Source organism: Camelina sativa, chromosome 6 (genome assembly GCF_030686135.1).
Source record: "Camelina sativa cultivar CO46 ecotype springtype chromosome 6, ASM3068613v1".
NCBI lineage: Eukaryota > Viridiplantae > Streptophyta > Magnoliopsida > Brassicales > Brassicaceae > Camelina > Camelina sativa.
In genome coordinates, this window is record NC_141885.1 from 3,547,828 (window position 1) to 3,567,610 (window position 19,783).

Consider the following 19,783-nt stretch of genomic DNA (forward strand, 5'->3'; position numbering starts at 1 on the left):
GAATCTAAAGAATAAACCATTGAAGTTCTATCCTAAACAAAACTCATCAACATAAAAAATAAAACCAAACATCTCTTTGATAAATTGTTTTTCTAAATTTTAGTAAATGATACATTAAAAATTTTGTGTAAATGAGAAATTGTTCTTATGGTTTGTCACATCATACATTATGAGTATGTAACTTTTACAAACATAATATTTTTATAATTTTTATATATATTCCTATTTCTACTACCAAAATGATCAAATTGAATTATCTATTCATTTGTGTTGTTAGAATTTTCTCTAAACTTTTAAATATTTAATTTTAGGTATCAAAACTCCTTAGTTGACAACAAAAAAAACTCATTATATTACCATTTACTCTTTTTTTGAACAAAAGTTAGCGTTTGCTCATTTTTTTCTCCCTACTATTCTTTTATCCAACCTCATTACTCAATTATATGACTTACTGTAAAAATAAAAATATAGCATATTGCAATCTATTAAAACCGTATATATATCAATAAGTATTCTCCCGCGTTGTAGCGCGGATCCGATCCTAGTATTACATGATAATAAAATTAGATTTTAATTCTATGCACTCAATCCCAATGAGTAACATTTATAATTTTCATATAAAAAATGTACATTGCATCAAATTTATACCTTACTTAATATTTTTTAAAACCTAAAACTTAGTAAAACATAATTCTCAAAAAAAAATTGAAAACTAATTTTATCTTATAATTGAAAAAGTAACAAGATCTTAAATATATTTGTTTCATATTTTGTAATCTCATACGTAATAGTTTTACTACTTGTCCTACTAATTTTAAATAAAAATTATACTAACACTATCATAAATTAATCAAACACTCAAAAACATTATTATGAGAAAATTATTTTTTTATATAAAGGTGAGTATCTACAATCCTTTTTTTCTTTTAGAATTAATAATTGACAGCATAATTTATTTAATTATGCTATTATAGTAATTATTTTTATAATTTTCTTATTTATTTTTCTTATAGAATTATTAATTTAAAATTAGAATTAGTATTATTTTATATATATATATATATCTATATATATGAACTATCTTTTATATTTATTAAATTGCTTAAAATTTTAATTTCTTATAATTTACAAATATGTTAAAACACAGTTATTGTATAACACATGACAAAAAATTTAATTGTTAAAATTGACACATGTCGTGATCACATGAGTTACTAACTTTGAAAACCAATGTTTATATAGTAGCATATTATAGAATAAGCTATCAAATCATTCACAGATTGAAAAAGTTAAGAAAATTACATTAATTTCTTACTTTGATTATCCTATTTTTCTTATATTATACTAATCACTAATTTTAACACATTAAATCTTTTTATACTTTAATCACTTTTTTGTATAAATTTATTTTTACTATGATTACAATAAATAATAATTGCAATTAAATTGCAAATATTTTCCTTATTAATTGCACATATTTTTCTATTGAAACTAGTAATTTAATATATAAATTTCCTATTAGAATTAGTGATATAATAGATTACTTTTTGTTTTATATACTTTTCAAAAATATTAATTTTAATCTTTTTATTTTTAGGATTTTATAATTTTCTATAATTGTTAAATAAATTTTCTTTTCACACATGTCAAAATATAATCGATATATTTGACACATATCATGATTATATGAATTACTAACTTTTAAAATTTATATAATATATATATATATATACATATGATTTTCATAAATTAAATAGAGAAAGTCTATGTCAAATTAATAGATAAAATAAGAAAGAGAAAATGTGTGTGAACATTTTGGTTCTCTGCCAAATAATTAAGACTTGTGTATAGTATAAAATACAATGATTTAGAAAACTATATTCAATGAAAAGTTGGATCCTTTGTATTTGGTAACCACAAAAGAAAAATGTTAGGAGAACATAAATTGAATGTGGGCTTACCCATCAAATTATTCAGGTTTTTTTTGGTAAGAATTGGTCTAATATCTATACTAGTATTTTTGCAGCAGTTTTTGCTCAAAAATACTTTTTGGATTTTTTTTACATTTAATACCATTTAATGCTTATATTCATATCCAAACAAGGTTAGTTAATTCTCTCTACTATCCTTATAACCAAACAGAATTAAAATATTTTGAATATTCGTATATATAATATTCTATAATTAATATAGATATTTAGAAGAATTATTCCATATCAAAAAAAATTATTCTCCTATCATCTTTTTATTTTATTTTAAAATTTAAATATAGTGAATCGTCATATAATGCATAAAGTTAATAAAATGTATATTTTTCCTGCATATATTGTGATTTGAATTTTTTAAAACGAACATATATTACTCAATTAATATAAAAAGTGTGTGTTCAACATACATATATAGTAAATTAACCGTGTAGAGTAAATTATAATATTTTAAGAAGTTTATAATTTATAAGTGACATATCTAAACTTAATAAAAAGTTTAAAATTATGAATATTTAAACATATTAAATTTTCAAAATAACACAAACAAGTTATATTACATGACGGGTTATAAGACATTACATGATTGAATTGATAATACTAAAAGATAACAAATATCATTAATATTATACTTCAATACGGGTTAAATCCTTATTTTACTATTTTAACAACACCAATATAAAATATCTCGAATCAAACTGATTTAATTAAGATTGTATTAAACAAAAATTGTTGTGCGGTCACGAATTATATAATAAATCACTAAAATTAAAAAAAAAATTACATTAGCAAAATTAGTATTAAAATAGTACATTAACAAAAAAAAAAAAAAAAAAACTTGCATCGCGGTGTACCGCAGGTCATAATCTAGTAAACGATATAATCAAAGTAAAATGTTTGGCTATACTACATAATTTTCTTAAACTAAACCGAACTAGGCAATCCATATTAGATTTGTTTTTGCTTTGGTTACTCTGCCTTCAATACATCAAACATTCGAAAAAAATAAAGATACAATGAATTGAAATCCAGATAAAAACACCTCTAACCTCACAATTGCAAATAAAAAGTTAAGCATGGAAAAAAAGGATCTCTTAAGACACAAAAACCTGATGGAAACAGACCGAACACCAAACCAAGTTGTCCCGGTTTGGTTCGTTGGTAATTTTGTATCTCGGTTCTAAAATTAAGCACAATCAAATCCGACATAAGCATCATTCTGTTTTACGCAGGACGAGTGGCCCAGAAGAATTCATTTAATGGGCCTAAAATGGGCCTTTAAAATGGAGCTAGGGGGTTGGTGCAGACTAGCGATTTGATTTGATTTTTTTTATTTTCAGTCACTTTTCAATCATTTCCGATTTGCATGATTTATTCATGATGACCACGACCGCCGCTTCAATCATTGGTCCTCCTACATTTCAAAATTTTCTCCAATTCGTTTTTATAGTATTTTATAATAATAACAAAAAAAAAACACAGTTTGATGTCAAGAGAAACGTTAATAAAAAACAAGGCAGATTGAAAAACCAAAAAGAAAAGAAAACATAGAAAAACGCGAAACGCAGATCGTGGAAATGTGAGTTTGGAAAAGGGAAGAGCGTCAGAGAAGAAGCAGCAAAAATGTATGGTCGATACAGCTGGCTTATGACCCCTCTCCCCTCCTCCTACCTTTTTTTTTTTTTTTTTACTCTGTCGATGTTTTTAGTAATCTGTTGTGGTCCAACTCCTACATTTTTAAATTTATTTATATTTATTTTTTGAAGTTTGTTGAATATTTTATTTAAAGAATATTTTATGAATGTTTGTTCGCTGGATATTAATTTGTCATTAATAAAAAAAAAGGTTAATTATTTAATCAGCTGCTTTCTAGTAGTACCCAAGTTAAAACAACAGTTCATTTTTCTTTACTTGCGATTATTGCTTGTTGTTGCATTCAAGTATTATATTAGTAGCAGTCAGATATGTGAGTCATGTGACAACGAAGTAACTATTATAACCACTGATATCATCTAACACATATAGTTTATCAATGTGTAGCAGCAAATTGGTTATAACACTAGTTACATGTAGGATAGCATTTTTGTTCCTTGATATTAACATAGTCATGAATTATTTCAACCTTGTTTTAATAAAAATATATAATTAATAAATTGACTCATCTATTTTTTAACCATTTCACAATATTGGTTTAGAAATTTAGTTGTAGACATCCATATTTCACCAAAAACATTTGACTAAAAAATTATCGTGATGCAATCGATAAAACGTTTAAATTCAAATTCAATGTTTTTATATATTTTCTTTCTTTCTATTCAATAAAATTTAACATAGAAATAAAGAATCTACGCTCTTAGTCTTAAATGGTTTAAACCGAATAACATTGTGACACTAATTCACATATTACCAAAATAATCTTCTTTTTTTCTTTTCTGTGTGGAAATGATAAAGAATAAAAAACTTAAACTAAATATAAAACTATAACATGACATAATCCTTTTTTTTGACTAAAAGAAAATTGAAATCTTAAGAATTATAAAATTCAAGAGTTATAAATCCCACTCTATCATTGGTTGCTTATTTAATAATTTACTAAAAAAATAAAAAAATTCCAACTTTTTTTAGGTAGTCTAATACTAATAGTATTCAAGTACTCACTCATTTAATAAAGTACTAAAATAACCAATATAAAGAAGAAATTAAAAACATGCGAAAAAAAAGAGAAAAAAAAACAGAGAGATTTGCGGAGTAAAATAAAAAGAGAAGGAAGGCAGAGACAGATGGTATTTGTGTTCGTCTCTTTTAAAAAAAAAAAAAAAAAAATTGCGGCGGCGGAAACTGCGTTACACGGCGGGTCTTTAAGTTTCTTTCTTCCTTCTGAATCTTTCTTCCTTTAAAATAAAAAAAAAGGAAAGGTTTTTGCTTTCGCTGTAATTGCAAACTGGCGAAGTACCCCACTTGCTTCTACTCTTGTCTTCAAAGGTTCTCCTTTTTTATTCCTTCTTTTTTCTTTATTTTTTTCTCCCCTCTGAAATTAAACAAATGGGTTTGGTGGTTGCACAATAGTAAAACAAAAACTCACCAAAGTTACTTAGTTTTGATTCTTCTTCATATTGTTGTTGTTGTTGTTGTTGGATTCTCAGTTAAGTATAAGTTAAAAAAAATTTTGAGTGAGTCTTAAGAGAGAGAGAGAGAAGAGAGAGTTGTTGTTGTTGTCTGAACAATGTCACTTTCTGTCGGCATTGTCTGCGTTCCGACACAAGACTTCATTTCTTCTTCTTCTTCTTCTTCTTCTTACTCTTTACCTTCGAGTTCTAGAAGAAACTGCGGCGGTGCGCTGTGATTTGATGTTTCTTTCCTCCTCTTCTTCTTCTTCTATTTTCACACCAAGCTTTGTGTTTCTAATTCGAAAAAAAGCCAACTTTGATTTCTTGAATCTGCTGATTTAAGGATTTTTATTTTCTCTTCTTCCTGTCATTGAATGTGGGAAAAAAAAAAAATTGTGGTGAATCACGTCCACGTCCATCGATTGTTGAATTTGTGATATTAAATCGCCGATGAAGTTGAGATTTTCTGGAGATCTGTCAAGGTTTTTTTATTTTAATTAATGAATCCTTTTCTTTTTTTTTACTGCATGTTTGATTGATTGATTTTTTTTTACATAAGAATCATAAATTCAATTTTTACAAGTTGACACCCTTTTTTTCTTTTAGTTTACCTCTCAAATAACAAGAAGCTCTGTTTGCTTTTAAAATTGTCTCTTCTTCTTCTTCTACTTTTCTTTTCGCCGACATTCTTGTTTTTATTCTTTCTTTGTCCAGGGTTATCGCATGGTAGTAGTAGCTTGGAGCATCGGTGAGACAGAGAAAGAGAAGAGGCTGTTTTGTTTTTCCAAATGTCAGCAATTCTTGCAGCTGCCATTGGTGGTGCTGTAGGAGCTCTTGCATTGATTGCTTTGTTTCTTTTTCTCCTTTGGTTTTGTGTCTTTCGTCCTAAGAATCTTTCAAGAACTTCTGAGACTGGCTCTTCTGATCCTTCTACTCAAGGTTAATAATAATCTCACAAATCCCATCCAACACTTCCCAATTCCCAATTCCTCTCTCTCTATTGACTTTCTCTTGGATGATATAGCTAAATGATTACTTTTGCTATTTGTGTGCTTTTTTGTAGAAGGAAGAAATGTTGCAATTGAGTTGTCAATGAGAGAAGCTAGAAGGTTTGAAATGGAGGAACTTGCTCAAGCCACCAAGAGTTTTACTAATAAAAGTCTTATAGGTATTGGCAAATTCGGTGAGGTTTACAAAGGTTTGCTTCAAGATGGTGTTCTTGTAGCTATTAAGAAAAGACCTGGTCTTCCCACTCAAGAATTCGTTAACGAGGTTTATATAAATGTTCTTGTTTAGTGTTTTTGCTTATGGTCTTTGAACAATAAGTGTCTTGAGAGGCTTTCACATGTTTCTTTCAGGTTCGTTATCTATCGTCTATCCATCACCGTAATCTTGTTACTCTATTGGGTTATTGTCAAGAAAGTAACACGCAGTTTCTTGTCTACGAGTATGTTCCTAATGGAAGTGTTTCCAGTCACCTGTACGGTAACTCTCTGTCCTTATTTAGAGATTAATGCTCTTCTCATTTGGTACTTAATCAGTTTGAAGATTATGAGTTTGGATCATCATTTGGATCTTTTCTTTTTTTATTAGGAGCTGGTGGTAAAGTACCTGGAAATAGGCTAGAATTCAGACATAGGCTTGCAATCTCTATAGGAGCTGCTAAAGGTAAATCCTATGCAAAAGCCATTAAGCTCATTTGAGGTCAGCTCTAGCTTGTGTTCTGATCTTTTGTTAATCTCTAGGCTTGGCGCATCTTCACTCGCTGAGTCCTCGATTGATACACAAGGACTTCAAAACCGCTAATGTTCTTGTGGATGAAAATTTCATTGCTAAGGTTGCGGATGCAGGAGTCCGTAATTTCCTAGGAAGAGAGGATGTTGGTACATCGTCACACATTGTTGCAGATCAGATTTTCCTCTCCCCAGAGTAATTTAAATGTTACCTTTAGGCTCACTCACATATGTCTCTTTTTTTTGTTGTATCCAAGTTTCTCAGATCCTCCCATTGTGCAGGGTTCAAGAGTTCAGAAGATTTTCAGAGAAAAGTGATGTCTATGCTTTTGGTGTATTCCTCTTGGAATTAGTAAGTGGAAGAGAAGCATCAGAACCATCCCCTTCAAGCTCAACAAAGACGCTAGTCGAATGGGTATGTACTCACTTGATCAGAATCCAGATCACATAATGCTGTCAATGTAATCTCACTTGTATGCACTGGAGTTGCAGATGCAAAACTTGAAGGATTACGCGGACATACCAATGATGATTGATGAAAGACTAGGAGGTACATACACAGCAGAAGGAGTTGAGGAGCTTATTACATTAACACTGATATGTGTTGATGTTTCAAGTGAGAAGAGACCAACAATGAGTTATGTTGTGACAGAGCTTGAGAGAATATTGGACAAAGAAGTGAGCTTAACAACAGTAATGGGTGAAGGTACTCCAACTGTTACTCTTGGAAGTCAGCTTTTTAAAGCTTCAAAGTGATTAAAAAAGGAACCATCTTTTTACATATATATACATATATATTATGTAAGGTCTCTGAGATAAAAAAAAAACAATCAGAGAACTTACAAGGAGGAGGAAGAAGAAGAAGACTGATCAGCTGTTTTGTGTTAAGTGTATAAAGAACAGCTGAGCTTATTATTATTATTCGTTTGTTTTTTTTTTTCCTCCTTTATACTTCCTTTTTGGAGGTTATTTTCAGCAATTATTTTTTGACAATATAGTGCAGAAAATATAACTTTTGTAAAAACATTATTTATTGATATAAAGGAAGCAAAGAGTGGAATGTTGTGTGATTCTTTCTTTCTTGTATAAGTAGAAACTTACATTTTACTCTCTAAATATAATGTAAACCATCTTGAGGAGATTTTTGAACTTAGCTTCAAAGCCTTTATTGCCAAGTTAGTTGAATAAGTTCTGATCAAAAGATTCCAATTGGCTAGCAGTTGAACTAACAGAAGGTGATAACTCCCTGTCTGAAGAACTCAAATTATTGTGTTTGTACAGAAAGACTCAGAGCTACTTTTTTACTATAGAGTAGCAATTTTGGGAAAGATTTTGACCTTAGCTTCAACCTACCTATGCCTTTATAGCCTTTATTGCCAAAGGAGATATAATAACCAAGTTGGTCTCAAAAGTTTTTGATCAAAAGATGCCAATTGGATAAAAACTCTTTGGACTGGACTAATTTGTCAAGCAAGTCTTATTTATTTTATTTTGGTCTCAGTCAAAAAAAAAATCAAAACTCAATGCTCTCTGATTTATTTATGACTGTCCCTAGCTAGTTTTGCTACAACCTTTGTGGGCACACAGAACTATAAACAGTCTTTGAAGAGATTGCAAAATCAAAACCATGTTTGGTCTGATTTTTATGTCGGGAGAGAAGATCTAATGATAAAGACTGTTCTTCTGTAAGATGGTGAAATCGTTATTGAAAGTGGTGGGTCTCATTTTAAATCTAATCTACTCTTCCAGATCTTGACCTTACAGAAGAAAAAAAAACACACAGTACTGATTGATTGAAAAGCTCAGAAAAGCAAATAAGAAACCAGAGTTTTGATTCTTACAACATAGAAACAGAGCTAATATTAAAATCCGTTAAATTTTTAATTTCTTTTAAGTTAGAAAAAATGAGAACCACACGATTTTTGGATAGACCCATCTCGTAAAGGTTTAAGCTTTTCTCGTTAGCCAAGGATAAAGCTTTATTTTTTTTTCCTGCTCTCGACAATGGCGACGAAGCTGATTACTCCGCCGTTGTCTTGTCCATGGGTTACTTCAAGAGAGGTAACAATCAAAGGGCTTCCAAGGCAGAGACGGGAATGGATGACCACGAAGCGAAACAGAGTCTCTGCTGTCACCGCCATGATCGTGGAGCCTCTCTCTGCTGTATATTCTTCAGCGATTCAGATTCATCAATGGTGGGAGCAAAACCCTAATTCGTTACTGTTAATGGATGAGACTGGTGGTGGTTACTCATTGGCTAGCTATTATACGTCTTTGGGTTTGTTTGTTATCTCTGTTCCAGGTCTTTGGTCTCTCATCAAGCGCTCTGTTAAATCAAAGGTTCGAACTTTACGAATTACATACAAAACCCTAAAATTTCACCACAAGTTTTTTTGGTTTTTTATTAAGCTTGAATCCAATGCGGGGATTTGCAGATAGTGAGAAAGACGTTTGTTGTTAATGAAGTCAAGAAGGAACCAAAGCAAGTAGCTGGAGAGATTCTATCTTTCTTCTCAAGGAAGAACTTTAACATTACTGATCGAGGAGAAACGATCACGTAAGCTACAAAAGTTTTAGAAAATTTCGATTGGGGTTTTTTGTGTTTAGTTGTGTTACTGACATTGTTATGGGATTAAAAAAGGTTTGAAGGGAAGATGGTTCCAAGTAGAGGACAAGCTGCTCTGCTTACGTTTTGTACATGTATAAGCTTAGCAAGTGTTGGTCTTGTTCTAACCATTACAGTTCCAGATTTTGGAAACAATTGGTTCTTCATCATCCTTCTCAGTCCACTCGCGTAAGGCTCTCTCTCTCTCTCTGTCTCTCCCTCTGTTTGTGTCTATATGAAAGTGTTTTTGTGAATGATTTGGTGATGATTGTGTTGCAGAGGAGTGTATTACTGGAAGAAGGCGTCTAGGAAAGAGGAGATAAAGGTGAAGATGATGGTGGGACCAAAAGGGAGATTGGATGAGATTGTGGTTCAAGGAGATGATGTTCAAGTTGAAGAAATGAGGAAGGAGCTTCAGTTTAGTGAGAAAGGCATGGTTTATGTCAAAGGTCTTTTTGAGAGATCATCATGATAACATTTCACCTCCCAATTTTGCCTTTTGGGGGAATGTGTTTATATTTGTTTTAAGAGATGAGATTTAATGACTTTTTAACTCATTTTCATAGTTTCATGTACTATAAATGAATCAATTTGAATACAGGTGTCATTAGGATGTATCGTTGATATAGTATATAGTTCATTTCATTTGGTTGAGCAAGTCTGTTCTTTTGAATGAAATTGAGTTTTTGTTCCTGAGTTCGATTTTGGGTAGTAGAAAAGAACATGAAACAAAGGATTTGGTCGGTTTGGACTGGTACCTCCAATCCATGTCAAGAATTTTGTTGTTGAGCTCGAGTTCTCTATTAATGGTCCAAGCTTACTAAGAATCGGTAAGTATGATCTTCGTGAATGATAGGCAAGTCCATATTACTAAAACCTTGCAGTTCAATGAACCAAATAAATAGCATCACAACCTTGCAGTTCCATGAACCAAATAAATTGTTTGGGAGCTTCAAAGTCGAGTATGTTCTCACATGGGTCCTTGCCTTTCTTGTTAATGACGGGAATGTCCAGTAGTAATATGCATGAGCATCCTCGCAGAGGATCTCGTTACACTGTTAGAGCTGATGCCGTATGTCATGTGCTCCTATTTTCTTATCTCTCAGCTTCTCTACTTATTATGATCTTGATTTGCTTTTTAATGATTGTGTCCAACTCTAGGATTACTATTCGGTTCTTGGTCTTTCAAAAAATGCAACCAAATCTGAGATCAAAAGCCGTATGTTTCTCTTTTTCTACCTTTGTATGTATATTGGATGGTACATATTAATTAATTAAATTAATGTGAGGTCAAATAATCATTATTTACTTATTATAAATAGAGTTATATAACCCTAATGACACAAATCTTACTAAGAAAAGAAGAAGAAAAAACAAAAAAAAATCTCTAAGAAGGTGTCGCTGTCTTTGTTGGCTACAGTGGGAGATAAAAATCTCTCCTACTCTAATGACGAAGGTATGTATTTTTACGATTCCCCCCTCTTAAACCTTAACGAGTTAGTTTAAGATTTAACAAAACAATTGATTTGATTAATCAAATTTTTTAAAACCACAAAGAAGTGGATAAACAAGAGTAAACCTTTACTGTGTCTTCTTCTTCTTCTTCTTCTTGTTCTGTCTGAAACACACACACTCTCTCCGATGAATTTGACAAGAGTAAACCTTTTCGATGTTCCTCTTAGACCAATTTTGCTTTCGCATCCTTCTTGTATTCTCGTTTCTAAACGTACGGTTCTGTTCTTCTCTCCCTTTTTCGCAATCAATTTTTTTTTTTTTTATATATAATCATCATTGAATATTAATTGAAGGGATTTGAGGATTTATTTAGTGAAATTAGAAACTCATAACCTAGATGAAAATTAGTGGGAAAATTGAATTCTGGGCTCGTATCCATGAAATTTGTCATTATCTTGGTCTGTACATGATTATTATAATTTTGAACTTAACTGGGCAGCTCCAAGGGTTTTTCAGAAAGTATAAATCTTTATAATTTGGTTTTACGATTTGCTTGTTTTCTTTCTTTTCAGTGTCCTCTATGATTCAGAAGAACTTAGTAAAACTTGTTTGAAACTTGAGAGAGAGCACACGCTAATTTGATTGATTAAATAAAGCTCTTGAGCTTTGCTCACTCTGTCTTCTTGTTGCTTTGTTTCTCTGTCTCATGTAGTCGTTAATTTATTTATAATGTGGTTTGAAGGTTTTGTTACCAGAACCTCTACAGGTGTTTCTCCTTCTTCTATCTTGCTTCCCAGATCAATTCAGTCACCTCAGATTATTGCTAAGGGTTCATCAGGTTTTTACACTTATTGTGTTTCCACATAATCTGTTTTTGTCTCTTCTATTGAATTTTGGTGACTGATATGTCTTCACTATGTTGATTTCAGTATCAGTACAGCCGGTGTCTGAGGACGCTAAGGAGGATTGTCAGTCCAATGACGTTAGTGGAGACTCAATACGGAGGCGTTTTCTTGAATTCTTTGCATCTCGTGGGCATAAAGTGCTTCCAAGTGCGTCTCTTGTACCAGAGGACCCTACTGTCTTATTAACAATTGCTGGAATGCTTCAGTTTAAGAAGATCTTCCTTGGAAAGGTATCAATACTCAATTCAAGCCAAACACTACTGTTTTCTCCTGCATTTAGAGACTTTTCCTTTAACATTGGTGGGACTTTTTGAAATGATGCAGGTACCTAGACAGGTTCCTTGTGCAACCACTGCGCAAAGGTGCATACGTACCAACGATTTGGAGAATGTTGGCAAAACGGCCAGGCATCATACTTTGTTTGAGATGCTTGGGAACTTTAGCTTTGGTGATTACTTCAAGAAAGAAGCGATAAGATGGGCATGGGAGCTATCAACTAAAGAGTTTGGGCTACCTGCTAATAGAGTTTGGGTTAGCATTTACGAAGACGATGATGAAGCTTTTGAAATCTGGAACAATGATGTTGGTGTGCCTGTTGAACAGATAAAGAGAATGGGTGAAGCTGACAACTTTTGGACCAGTGGACCAACTGGTCCTTGTGGTCCATGCTCAGAGTTATACTATGACTTCTATCCCGAGAGAGGTTATGATGAAGATGTTGATCTCGGGGATGATACCAGATTCATTGAGTTCTACAATTTGGTTTTCATGCAGTATAACAAGACGGAAGATGGATTGCTTGAGCCCTTGAAACAGAAGAACATAGACACTGGTCTTGGTTTAGAACGTATGGCTCAAATCCTTCAGAAGGTTCCAAACAACTACGAGACAGATTTAATATATCCGATCATTGCGAAGATCTCAGAGTTGGCGAATATCTCATACGACTCTGCAAATGAAAAGGCAAAGACAAGTCTAAAAGTGATTGCGGATCACATGCGTGCAGTTGTCTATCTCATATCAGACGGTGTTTCGCCTTCAAACATTGGCAGAGGTTATGTAGTAAGGAGGCTAATAAGAAGGGCAGTTCGGAAGGGGAAGTCTCTCGGAATAAATGGGGATAGAAATGGTAATCCAAAGGGAGCGTTTTTGCCAACAGTTGCTGAAAAGGTGATAGAATTGAGCACATATATTGACTCAGATGTAAAACTAAAGGCTCCACGCATCATTGAGGAGATTAGACAAGAGGAACTTCACTTTAAGAAAACTCTGGAAAGAGGAGAAAAGTTACTTGACCAAAAGCTTAACGATGCGCTGTCAGTTGCTGATAGAACTAAGAATAAGCCTTATCTAGATGGGAAAGATGCGTTTCTTTTGTATGACACATATGGCTTCCCTGTGGAGATAACAGCAGAAGTTGCTGAAGAACGTGGAGTCAGTATAGATATGAAAGGTTTTGAAGTGGAAATGGAGAATCAAAGGCGTCAATCTCAAGCTGCTCACAATGTTGTAAAACTGACAGTTGAAGACGATGCTGACATCACGAAAAATATTGCAGACACTGAGTTCCTTGGATATGACAGTCTCTCTGCTCGTGCTGTTGTAAAAAGTCTTTTGGTGAATGGGAAGCCTGTGATAAGGGTCTCTGAAGGCAGTGATGTAGAGATTTTGCTGGACAGAACTCCATTCTATGCTGAATCAGGAGGTCAAATTGCTGATCATGGTTTTCTTTATGTTAGCAGTGATGGGAACCAAGAGAAAGCTGTTGTTGAGGTAAGTGATGTGCAGAAGTCTCTTAAAATTTTTGTTCACAAGGGCATTGTAAAAAGTGGAGCTCTGGAAGTTGGCAAGGAGGTGGAAGCAGCAGTAGATGCAGACTTAAGGCAACGAGCGAAGGTACATTTAAAAGTCATTTTACATTCCAATATCCCCAACTACCTCTTTCCTTTTCAAATTCTTGATCCTTTTTGTTAACTTTCCAGGTTCACCATACGGCCACCCATTTGCTGCAATCCGCACTTAAGAAAGTAATAGGACAAGAAACATCACAGGCTGGTTCATTAGTAGCTTTTGACCGCCTCAGATTCGATTTCAATTTTAATCGCTCCCTGCATGCTAACGAGCTTGAGGAAATCGAATGCCTCATCAATAAGTGGATTGGGGATGCTACACGTCTTGAAACAAAGGTCCTTCCTCTTGCTGATGCAAAACAAGCTGGAGCAATTGCAATGTTTGGGGAAAAATATGATGAAAATGAGGTAAGAGAGTTGTGAAAGCCTGAATTATGAGAACCACATTAGTGTATAAAGTGTTACAGTTTGGTTATAAGTTGATTTGGCTTGACCAATAGGACCCTTACATTAATCGCAGGTTCGTGTAGTAGAAGTCCCTGGTGTCTCTATGGAACTTTGCGGTGGCACTCATGTTGGCAATACTGCAGAGATACGAGCCTTCAAGATTATCTCAGAACAGGGCGTTGCATCTGGAATCAGACGTATTGAAGCGGTTGCAGGTGAAGCATTCATTGAATACATAAACTCACGAGATTCTCAAATGACACGTCTATGCTCGACTCTCAAGGTATGCCGCTTCTAGAGAGTTTTCCTCTCAAATTTGCTTCTTTTGTCAACCAATATCATATTTGATGCTTTCAAGGGTAGTAGTTACTTTTGACATATATAATTGTCTTGTGGTCTAATTTGAAGGTGAAAGCAGAGGATGTTACAAGCAGAGTGGAGAATCTTGTAGAGGAACTGCGTGCTGCTAAGAAAGAAGCCTCAGACTTGCGTTCAAAAGCAGCGGTCTATAAATCATCTGTTATATCGAACAAAGCATTTACAGTAGGAACTTCACAGGCTATAAGGTATCAAAATCTATTGTTTCCTGCTATAAATGATTTGTATGATAATTATGCTCAGAGAATTTGACACATGATCTAACGTTATAATATCAACTAAAGTTCTTCCTGTGAATGTTTTAATTTCTTCAGAGTGCTCGTTGAGTCGATGGATGACACTGATGCTGACTCATTAAAGAGTGCAGCTGAGCATTTGGTAAGCACATTGGAAGATCCAGTAGCTGTGGTACTAGGATCATCTCCAGAAAAAGACAAGGTTAGTTTAGTTGCTGCATTTAGTCCCGGAGTAGTCTCTTTAGGAGTTCAAGCAGGAAGATTCATTGGCCCCATAGCTAAGATGTGTGGCGGAGGAGGTGGTGGAAAGCCTAATTTCGCTCAAGCAGGCGGCAGAAAGCCTGAAAATCTCCCAAGTGCTTTAGAGAAAGCTCGGGAAGATCTCATAGCAACACTATCCGAAAAGCTAAATTGAAGAACAAATTCAGAAAAAACTATCTATGCAACAAGATTGTACAGGGAGAAGGAAGAGCACATTGCTTGATTCTAGAAAACTGAATGGTATGTATAGATTGATGGATATGATAAGAAAAGGTATTTGATTTGTCTAGACGAAATACTTAATTGGTTTTGGATCATTAGTCAATAAGATGTTGAGTAGGTTGCTATTGATGACATTTTCGGTTACAAAATTACATTAGGTATAATTTTAAACTTCTAACCTTGTCTTGTGGTCTAATCCAGGAAGGGAATTGAAGTTCATTACGTAATTTATATATCTTTATATCTAAACCTAACTGGTTGAGTTTTACAAAACCTGAAACAAAGGCTCCTGCATCAATCTTCACGGCTTGGGCCTGGCCGTTTCTTTTGTTGTATAACATCAACTCCTCCAACTGTTTCAGTGATGCACCGAGCGACAAAGGTAAAACTTCCTCTTCAGGGTTAACGGAGGCACAACAGATCCACAACGTTCTGAGTTTGGTCATATCAATGAGATCTTTAGCGCTACTGTGATGTAGTGAGAAGTTCTTGAGGGTCTCCAACTTCCGTAAACCACTTAGTTCCAACTTTGTTTTATTGGTTAGTTCGTCAGGTAACATAAGATATTTCAGGTTCTTCATCTTCTTTAAGACATTTGGTATGTGAACCACTTGTCTCGTAAATCTCTAAATCCAAATAAACCAACAGCACTAGAAGTGATCTTAAATCTCGAAAACTTGCTGTTGATAATATCCAAGGACTGAAATATCTAGTGATATACAAAAGGGTCCTTGCTTTGGGGTTTTGAATCTATCTCTGTTGAAATATACTAGGTTCATTTTCGTCAACCAAATGTACAGCGAGTCTGCGTGATCTGTTGGTGGATACAGCAGGTGATGGAGCGTTAGTAGCATTCGTGACAAGGCTCTGAGCATTGAAAAATTGTATGAAATTCTCTTCTTTGGCTTTAAATAAACAGACTTCTCTAACAGTGTCATGCAGACGACAAGATTCAATTCTTGATGTCACAGTGTTCCTCTTCCCCACTAATACCATACTCCTTTTAACCAACTCCTCCAAATAATCCTCAGCTACATCTACAATAGTAGTCTCTTCATTATGCACCGCCACTATTCCTTCTGCGACCCAGTAATTGAACAATGTGTCTGTTTGTATCTCATAATCTTCCGGGAAATGGGCAAGGTAAAGAAACCAGTGCTTCAAATAAGAAGGTAAATCTTCATAACTCAAAAGATAACACATTGAATACCAAACTACCAATGCCGCCATTTTCACCAATCTCTCCTACAGTATGAGATCCAATATTGTTGTGTACCTTTCTCCACCCGGAAGCAGTACGTCTTGTAGCTAACAACCCTCCAAGAGTTTTCAAGGCTAATGGTAACCCTCCACAATGTTTGAGCATTTGTTGAATCTCTTACAATAAATCATCGACCTAAATCTCTTCCAACATTTTCTACATACTATAAGCTCCCAAGCTGCACTGCTCCACATGTCATCAAGGACAATCAAACATTTCTCGGTTTCAAGTAGCTTAAACAGCTCATCTTGGAGTCCAGACACTGTCATCTCCAAAATCCTCTGTTCCTCATTTTTCGGCCTAAGGCTCTATAACATCACCCACCACACATGCTTTTGTCTACACTCCTGTGAAACAAATACCAAAGCGAATCCACTGAAATGACGCCGCACCGTCTCATGATGAAAAATTTGTCTAGCTAGAGTGGTTTTCCCAACACCGCCCATCCCGCATATCTAGAGATGTCAATTGGGCTTAGGGACCATGGGCTGTCTATTTCCAAATTAAATTGGACCGGTTTTGGTTATGACCAAATTTGAAGCGGTCAAATGGACCCAAAACCTATTTAGTCCGCTAAAAAATGGTATGAACTCATCTGGACATGGGCTGTCCAATAATCCTTCAAAATTAGGGATTCCAAAATTTGGAGAATTTTTTTTTTGTTCATTTTCATCACTTTTATCATTCAACACTAGGGTAAAGACCATGTGCAACTTCCATGAATAAGACTTGCATTTATGAGTTTTATATGAATTTATGAGTGTTATGTATGAATTTTTGAGTGTTATGATGAATTTATAAGTTGTTAGCTTAATTGAGTTCTGGACCCATGACAATCCAATTGGTCATGGTCTTATTTGGTTTATATTTGGACATGGTTCTATTTGGGTTTTGACCATAAATGTCCATAAAACGTATGTGTCCATTTTGACATGGACAGCCCAATTGACACCCCTACGAATATCAAAACCATTTGAACACCATCATCCCCTACAATATGACTCACTAGTAGATGTATAAACTTATCAAATGAAATATTTATAAACTTAGTGAGATTAATATGAATTATTTTATGTATCCCAATAAATAAACTAATGATCTTTTTCCAATAGAAAAAGTTTATATTATATATTATTTTCATTTTTATGTATTTTAATATTTAAAAATAATAAAATTTTAACTTAATGATATAGCTAGTTGTGATTTGATGTTTAAATCCTATGTGGATTTCTGTTGTTTCCTTAATTATTTGTATTTTTTTTAATATGAAAAATTTATAATACTTTAAAATATTAATTTGATAGCTAATTATAATTGGATATTTAAGATCATTACAAATAGATGTGAGTAAATTCATAAAATAGACTATAAAAAATTAGTGAGACTAATAATGCTTGATTATTTTTATGTATTCTATTTTACACTTATCTTATATCCATATGTTATTTTTTTCTTTATTTTCTTCTTATAAATACCTTAATACTGTATACAACTATATTATGTACATATGTTGTTTTTTTCCTTTTCATAAACATTTTAATGTAAAAAATTATGAAGATTTAGAAAATATTATCTAATCTCATTAGTTGTTTCAAATCTCATATGGGCAACCTTAGAGCACTTTCATCGGCAAAACCCATGAAGAGTTTCTCAAAAAAAAAAAAAATATATTTTAATTATATAAATATATTTTAATTGTTTTTTAATAAGTGGATCATTAGTGAAATGAAAACTGTCAATTTATGTTTTTTTTTTTTTTTTTTGTAAAATAACTGTCAATTTATGTTGACAACCATCTATCCCTTTCTCTCCATGTTTTTCTTATATGATTTTAATAACACATATCTAGTTTATATTTGTGGATGGAGATGAGATGCTCATAGAAGCTTATTTCTAACAAATCACTTTGTAAACGATGGTATTAAAATAAAATTAATACGGATAATGACAAAATAGAAACTGTTTTTAGTGAGTTAAAAATACAAGTTCTAATTTTTCATAATCATTAAGCAAATTATTTTGTTGAAAAATAACCAATGTTGTTTTGAAAGCATGTATTTAGATGTGTCGTATCCTTGGGAGTTGAAATATGATGAACCATCATTTTCCTGAAACTATCCAATGAAGATAATTGTGATTACAAAATACACAAATCTGTGTGCTTCAATTTGAGATGGAAGCACACAAATTTCTGGCTTTACGAGATTGGTTTATTATGGGTAAGATTATATTGCTTTACTAGTTTTTTTTTTAAGACAAATAGTTGTGTTGGCTTAATAGTTTGTATATAAGGATTTCTATTGTGTTCAAACACTTAATGAAAGTTTCACAAATGTTGATACATATTTTAAATAAAATAAAAAGGCTATACACATAAGCAAATCATAGTGTGTTCATAGATCTTAATATATTAGAAAGAATAAAAATCAAATGATGTCGAAACACATGCAATTGGTAATAGAATACTTCGTTTTGAAAAATTGGGAGTTAAAAGGAGTTGAAGAATCAAGATCTACCACGTATAAGGTTTGAAAGGAAACTATGAGCTGTGGTGCTCTAGTGGTTGTTAAAGGAAAACAAAATAATTATATAGCTTGAATTTATATAAAAGTTTCGATTTTAAAATAGAATTAGGATTTTTCTTTTTGTAATACTAAGGCTTAATTAATTATTTCTGAAATCAGATATATAGAGAATACTAAATTAAGCTTTCCTTTTCTTTATTAAACTACACAGTACATATATATATATATATATATATATATATATATATATATATATATATATATATATATATATTGGTCGTCATAAAAAAATATTTAGTTTTAGCTACAAAATCGAAATTAAATAGATTTATAGATCGTCGAAACCATTATTATCATCTTAAAGACTTAAACCAAACAAAAATAAACGGGTTATCACAGAATATCACTAACTACCCGGCTTCAAGCATTTTCTAACTCATTTACCTTTTTCTTTTTCTTGTTAGTGAATGCAAACCGTGTACAATCGTCATACTGTGTTTCCCTTTCATGTATGGATTTCGAGTGTCAACGTCAAGTTTGTAACCAGGCACCATTCGAAATGTGATCCGTTTTTTTTTTTTTTTCTACTAAACTTGAAACATTTTTTTACTTATGTCTTAAATTAACAGTTCATGCATAACATAACATGTGGTGTAATTTGGACCTACAAATGTATTTAAATTAAGAATGGGCTTTTACTCTAGATAGATTGGGCTCACGCATTATTACCCGATCCATGAGAAATTAATGAATATATCTGACCTTAAATACGATCAAAGAAACTTAAAATTATACATCTACTCTATGTACTTC

The 19,783-nt window shown here is 32.7% G+C and overlaps 3 protein-coding genes and 1 pseudogene across 6 annotated transcripts; 3 read left to right on the forward strand and 1 right to left on the reverse strand.

The window, feature by feature from the left end:
• Positions 1 to 4,571: 4,571 nt before the first annotated feature.
• LOC104790304 (proline-rich receptor-like protein kinase PERK12) lies at positions 4,572 to 7,895 on the forward strand. Of its 2 annotated transcripts, none has more exons than XM_087455808.1 (8): positions 4,572 to 4,967; positions 5,807 to 6,031; positions 6,156 to 6,364; positions 6,451 to 6,577; positions 6,686 to 6,760; positions 6,838 to 7,021; positions 7,108 to 7,240; positions 7,318 to 7,895. In XM_087455808.1, exons 2-8 carry the CDS (start codon positions 5,881 to 5,883, stop codon positions 7,579 to 7,581), a joined length of 1,143 nt encoding a protein of 380 aa, XP_087311934.1. In that variant the 5' UTR covers positions 4,572 to 4,967; positions 5,807 to 5,880; the 3' UTR covers positions 7,582 to 7,895. The 2 variants fall into 2 exon arrangements, with proteins under 2 accessions (XP_087311934.1, XP_010514329.1); XM_010516027.3 differs by having other exon boundaries at positions 4,706 to 5,574.
• A 409-nt stretch (positions 7,896 to 8,304) lies between these two features.
• On the forward strand, positions 8,305 to 10,088 carry LOC104790305 (protein COFACTOR ASSEMBLY OF COMPLEX C SUBUNIT B CCB1, chloroplastic). The gene is made up of 4 exons (XM_010516028.3): positions 8,305 to 9,165; positions 9,261 to 9,382; positions 9,467 to 9,619; positions 9,710 to 10,088. Exons 1-4 carry the CDS (start codon positions 8,830 to 8,832, stop codon positions 9,900 to 9,902), a joined length of 804 nt encoding a protein of 267 aa, XP_010514330.1. The 5' UTR covers positions 8,305 to 8,829; the 3' UTR covers positions 9,903 to 10,088.
• An 826-nt stretch (positions 10,089 to 10,914) lies between these two features.
• LOC104790306 (alanine--tRNA ligase, chloroplastic/mitochondrial) lies at positions 10,915 to 15,311 on the forward strand. 2 transcript variants are annotated; one of them, XM_010516029.3, is made up of 8 exons: positions 10,915 to 11,156; positions 11,628 to 11,723; positions 11,815 to 12,020; positions 12,115 to 13,686; positions 13,773 to 14,048; positions 14,161 to 14,370; positions 14,496 to 14,653; positions 14,780 to 15,311. In XM_010516029.3, exons 1-8 carry the CDS (start codon positions 11,072 to 11,074, stop codon positions 15,114 to 15,116), a joined length of 2,940 nt encoding a protein of 979 aa, XP_010514331.2. In that variant the 5' UTR covers positions 10,915 to 11,071; the 3' UTR covers positions 15,117 to 15,311. The 2 variants fall into 2 exon arrangements, with proteins under 2 accessions (XP_010514331.2, XP_087311935.1); XM_087455809.1 differs by having other exon boundaries at positions 10,925 to 11,156; positions 11,652 to 11,723.
• On the reverse strand, positions 15,039 to 19,524 carry LOC147942213 (putative disease resistance protein RF45 pseudogene; annotated as a pseudogene). The gene is made up of 2 exons (XR_015560416.1): positions 19,453 to 19,524; positions 15,039 to 16,900 (listed from the first exon to the last, which is right to left on the reverse strand). The product of XR_015560416.1 is annotated as a putative disease resistance protein RF45 pseudogene (transcript).
• Between the last annotated feature and the right edge of the window lie 259 nt (positions 19,525 to 19,783).